At 40.7% G+C, this 5,561-nt stretch overlaps 1 protein-coding gene across 2 annotated transcripts in view; it reads right to left on the bottom strand.

The window, feature by feature from the left end:
• The window catches only part of nr2f5 (nuclear receptor subfamily 2, group F, member 5), a 37,284-nt gene that overhangs the window by 17,695 nt on the left and 14,028 nt on the right, over window positions 1-5,561 (bottom strand). For both annotated transcript variants that reach the window (XM_084336496.1, XM_084336495.1), the window contains exon 2: window positions 1-219. This exon is cut by the window's left edge and continues 62 nt beyond it. In XM_084336496.1, coding sequence (XP_084192622.1) covers window positions 1-219 — 219 coding nt within the window. The remainder of the gene's footprint in view (window positions 220-5,561) is intronic.

The raw sequence follows: 5,561 nt of genomic DNA on the forward strand, positions 1-5,561 counted from the left end.
ACAGCAGCCTGGCAGCCAACTCACAGATGTTCTCGATGCCCATCAGGTTGTTCCCCTGCATGCACTGGGCACCGTAGCGAGACGTGGGGTAGGGCTCGGCACGTAGCAGCAGGGAGATGAAGCCTGATAGGTAGGGCTGGCCATTGTAAGGGTCACTGCCATTGGTCAGGTACTGGCCGGGGCTGCTCTGGGAGTTGGACATGCGACCTCGCTGGACAGCTGATGAAAAACAACACAGAGAGTGACGGATGGAGGTTAGGATTTAGCAATGCTGGAAAATATTTGATACAATGTGGCATTTGATATAATTGATCATGAGCTCCTACTCGGGGAGCTATTAGCATATAATTTCAATGAATGTTCTATTACATTAATGAATAGTTACTTGGTTAACAGACAAGAAAGGGTATTGTTTAATGGGACACTTTCAGATATGGAAACCCTTCAATGTGGCGTCCCCCAAGGAGGTTGCCTTGGTCCTTTGCTTTATACATTTTTGTTAATGATTTACCTTATGTATTAAATAAAGCATGCATGGAAATGCGGATGACACGACAATGTATGTCTCTGCAGAGAATGATAACTTGGTTAATACGTTGCTCCAAGAAGAGTTAATGCTGGTTTCTAATTTGGTTACTGAAAACAAGTTAAAGTTAAATGTTTCAAAAACAAAGACTATCATGCTGGCCTTAAGAACGGATCAGGAACTACATATTGTGTTGAATGGTGCTGCTATTGAGCAGGGTAGAGAGGCCAGGTTGTTGGGTGTGATTATTGATGAAAAGCTTGGTTGGTCAAGGCACATTAATAACATAGTGGCTAAAATGAGTAGGAGTATTTCAATGATCAGAAGGTATGTTCATCTATTGAGTGAGAAGACAGTTAATCAATCAATCAATCAATCAATCAATTCAATTCAATTCAATCAATCAACCAATCAATCAATCAAAACAAATATTACAAGCTTTAGTCCTATCCCACTATTGACTATTGGGATCTGGAGAAACTTCCACTTGCTCAGAACAGAGCGGCGCGTCTCGCTCTGTAAGGAGCAGTGTTGAGGGAATGCATACCGCTCTGTCTTGGCTGAAAGTGGATCAGAGGCTGGCATGCAACCTTGTAAGATTTTTATTTAATATTTGTAAAGTATGTAAACCTGAGTCTTTGTGGTCAGAACTACAAGCCACCAATACTAGACATGGCTATGTCACCACTCACCAGACACTCTCTACTCTACCTCTACCAAGAACAAATGCGCTTAAGAGAACCGTAATTTATAGAGCTGCTGCATACTTGAATTGTTTACCTGTGAAGATAATGATTATCAGCAACAAATGTACTTTTAAGAAAAAGTTGGAAAACGCTGTTATGAATAATGAAATACAGTTGAGTTATTGATTTATTTAGTTAGTATTGTATTTGTGGTTGGAGCCTTTTTGTGTTGTGATTTTGAAGATATTGAGAATGTACTTAAGCTAAAGTGTTTCTTATGTTTTTATTGTTTTGTTATTACTCCAATGTTGTAAGTTATGCGTTTGGACCCCAGCAAGAATAGTCTTTCACCCATGGGTGTATACTAATGGGGATCCATATAATAAACAAATATGTTTTTGTTCTCATACTTGAATACTTAAAGGGATACTACTGTAGGTTTTAATTAAGCCTATGTTTTGGTGTAAATGGGGATTCACCTCAGTCAAACAATTGCACCAGTGTTTTGGCTTTGAAGATATTGGCAGTATAAATTATTAGCATTTGTTAGCATCATGCTAAGTAGGCATGTTAGTAGAAGTCAATAGAATTATTTAGCATTTTCTTCTTTGCAATTAAATCATATTTAGCACCTTCCATACAGTTAAATTACTGTTCTGTTTCATAATATAGATAACAACATTGGAGGACTTAAGTGTGATTCTTTTGTGTGATTACCAGATCCATGCACATTGCTATATTGCTATATATATAATGCTATAATATCTCAAAAAATGTATTAACTGAAATAATTCTCAGTTTGTGCCAAAGGAGACACGATTTCTTAAAGTGGCGTATCACATTAAAATTATTCCAACACTATAGAGACAATTGAACAGGGCAAAGATATCATCAAAATATCCACATGCCTAACTCTGTTTTACTTCAGTCCAGCCCATCACTCTACAGACAGTAACAGTGGAGACCTGAAATCCTTCTGTCATCACTTAGTCAAGTGCTAACTGTCTTGATTTAGTCCAGCTCTTACTGTGTTGATTTAGTCTAACGCAGTGGCGGCCGGCCGATAGGGGCGCTAGAGCGCCGCCCTCCCTGGTTAAAAGAAGAAGAAGATTTTTTTTTCTTTTTTGGGCCTATAAATAAAATAAACATGTTTAAAATTAATAATATTTACTCATTTTAAGTATGTTTGTGTTTCCAATGCACAATATAACGTTAATATATCAAATATAAATAATTGTTTTCATTAACAGGAAGTGACTCCTTTCCGTAGCCGCATTTCTCTCGGGCTAGACGCAATAGGCGTCTATTCTTTCCGTAGCCGCATTTCTCTCGGGCTAGACGCAATAGCGCTTACAGTGGGCGTGCACTGGTTTCATCGCTGTATCCGTCGCAGCCAATCAGTGCGTAACGCGCTGTGCATTGAAATTTGATGTATTATGATGGAAGCCGGGCGCTTTTTCAAGCGATCTATTATCATCTAAGCAAGCAGCGTCTATACTTTCCGTAGCCGCATTTCTCGGAGACGCCCTCTGATTGGCCGACGCCAGTACTTTCCGTAGCCGCATTTCTCGGAGACGCTCTCTCTGATTGGCCGACGTCAGTTTCTACACTGGTTAGGTAGTTACTCTTCGAAGTTGTTTAAGGTTAGAGTTTGTCTTAGAGCAGGGCGATAGAACGGCAAGTTCTTTCGACGGTTAAGCTTAGGCACTCTTTCAAAGTTGGTTAAGGTTAGAGTTTGTCTTAGAGCAGGGCGATAGAACGCCAGGTAGTTTGCAGGCTGTTCGATGCTGTTGTGTTGTGATGCAGTCACTCTGGGCCCTATTCCCCGTACCTGGTTCAACTAAGTCGATCAAGAGTCCCATTATCCAGATTCAATTAACCCGATGTTTGAATCCGGGATTTTCCTGTTCCTCGAACGCTGATTCAGTCTCGTTCATTTGAACCAGACTTGAGACTCAGGATAAAGACAGCAGGTGTCGATCGCAGAAATCCTGATTTTCTAACGGCATTGATTGATTGATTGATTTAAAACTTTATTAACAGATTGCAGAATGGGTACAATGCAGTACGGCTCAATAGCCTCGCCGACAAGTTAAATGGATAATCTATAGGCTAATTTTAAGTCCCTCATTACCCCAATCAATCAGATTATATTTCTTTAAACGTGCCTGCTGGCAGTAGGCTTATGGCTTGAATAATCAAATGAGATCTTGCTAGCGAAAATAATTAGTTCAACTCTTTCAGAATAAGGATACGGCTCTCTTGTCCATTGATGGATGTATGGTGGATGTTTTATTTATCTGGCACCGTGGTGTGATGGTTGGTCCTTATGCCTTTCACGCGGACGACCCGCGTTCGAATCCCCCCTTTTTCTATTTTTTGTTTTTCTTTTTGCAATGTAAATGCTTCAATTTGGTGCACTTTGAGAGCTATATAAAGAATGACATCCTCAATGCATGTAGATTTATAATATTTTAACTTAAAAATAGGCTACTTTTGCGTATATTCATTAATATTATATTCCAAAAAAATTATATTGGAAACGCGGGGTTTCGAACTAGGGTCGTCCGCTTGACAGGAGTGAGCACTAGCCGTTGCACCACTGTGCCAGACGGGATATATCCATTGTGTATCCGTCAATGGACAAGAGACCCGTGTTTCGAATATTTTTCTTTTATATTCTACTTTATATTATATTATATTCTATATACTTTTCTCTTTATTCTCAGATGCATTAATGTGACGTCAACGGCTCATTCAATTGCTCAAATCCGTCAAACAGCGCATCTCATCAGACATTTTAATCCCAGTTACAATATCACAATAACGTGTGAGTGATGATACAATTCAACAATCCTCAGATTCCTCGTAATTCATAATCCACAAAAACCACAATCCACGCATAGACACTTCAATTTTATGCTTGAATGAAACACAATCCGGGCGCTCCGTTAAGCAAATCTACAGCGGAGAATATATGAAACTAATCAGAGCCAAACGGCCGATAGGTTTCATTCATTAAAAATATCCCCGCGGGATTCACATTTGCAATGCGCCGTTATTAAAATAACCACATGCAGCGTGTATCGCGACTCCGAGCACCGTATATGACGTGCATTATTTTATTTAGGACAAAGTATAGGCTGAATATGATTTATTATCAGCATTTAGTTCTATTATTATACATTTCAAAAGCCCCCTCTAGGAAAACGAAGCACAAAAACATAATTTAGAATGGTATAATGGGATCTAGACTGTGAGAAATATTTCAGGAAACGAGCTGGCATTTCTTTGCGAGGGCGTGGCCATGGTTCATCCAGCTAACTGAACTTAACCCTGCTCCGGACCAGGTTCAAACTTTCTGATCTGTTACCATGGTGATTTAGAAAATCCGACTTCGGGGAACGGAAAGGTCCGGCTTAAGTCAAGCTGCTGAAAATTATCCGGCTAACTCAGTTAGCCAGGTACGGGGAACGGGGCCCTGGACAGTGGATATACATCGACAACAACAGTCTGGGACTGTGGGACAGTGGACATAATACACTTTATCAAGCCCTCCGGCTGGACCATGTTTCAACTAAACAGTGAGTTAATGCGGTCTCTCTCTGTCTCTCTCTCTCTTGCTCTCTCTCTCTGTCTCTCTGTCTCTCTCGCTCTCTCTCTCGCTCTCTCTCTCTTGCTCTCTCTCTCTCTTTCTCTCTCTCTCTCTCTCTCTCTGTCTCTCTCTCTCTCTCGCTCTCTCTCTCTCTGTCTCTCTCTCTCTCTCGCTCTCTCTCTCTCTCTCTCTCTCTGTCTCTCTGTCTCTCTCTCTCTCTCTCTCTCTCTCTCTCTCTCGCTCTCTCGCTCTCTCTCTCGCTCTCTCAACACAGCGTGTTAATTTTTCGCTGTGGGTATTGCATAATGGGTGAATGAATGAATGGTAACTTGTTTAAAATGACAAGATATATATGTGTTCATTATTGGATTGATGATCATACGTGTACTAGTGTACTATGAATTAACTCGACTTAACGTTGGTAACGTTATGAGTCAGTATTCGCTTGGTCAGCTTGGTCAGCTGCCCGCGCCCACCCAAATGTAGTTCACACCGGCCGCCACTGGTCTAACGCTAACTGTCTTGATTTAGTCCAGTGCTTGCTGTCTTGATTTAGTCCAGCGCTAACTGTGTTGATTTAGTCCAGCGCTAACTGTGTTGATTTAGTCCAGCACTAACTGTGTTGATTTAGTCCAGCGCTAACTGTCTTGATTTAGTCCAGCGCTAACTGTGTTGATTTAGTCCAGCGCTAACTGTGTTGATTTAGTCCAGCGCTAACTGTGTTGATTTAGTCCAGCACTAACTGTGTTGATTT

This window comes from Notolepis coatsorum (genome assembly GCF_963971535.1).
Source record: "Notolepis coatsorum genome assembly, chromosome: 19".
NCBI lineage: Eukaryota > Metazoa > Chordata > Actinopteri > Aulopiformes > Paralepididae > Notolepis > Notolepis coatsorum.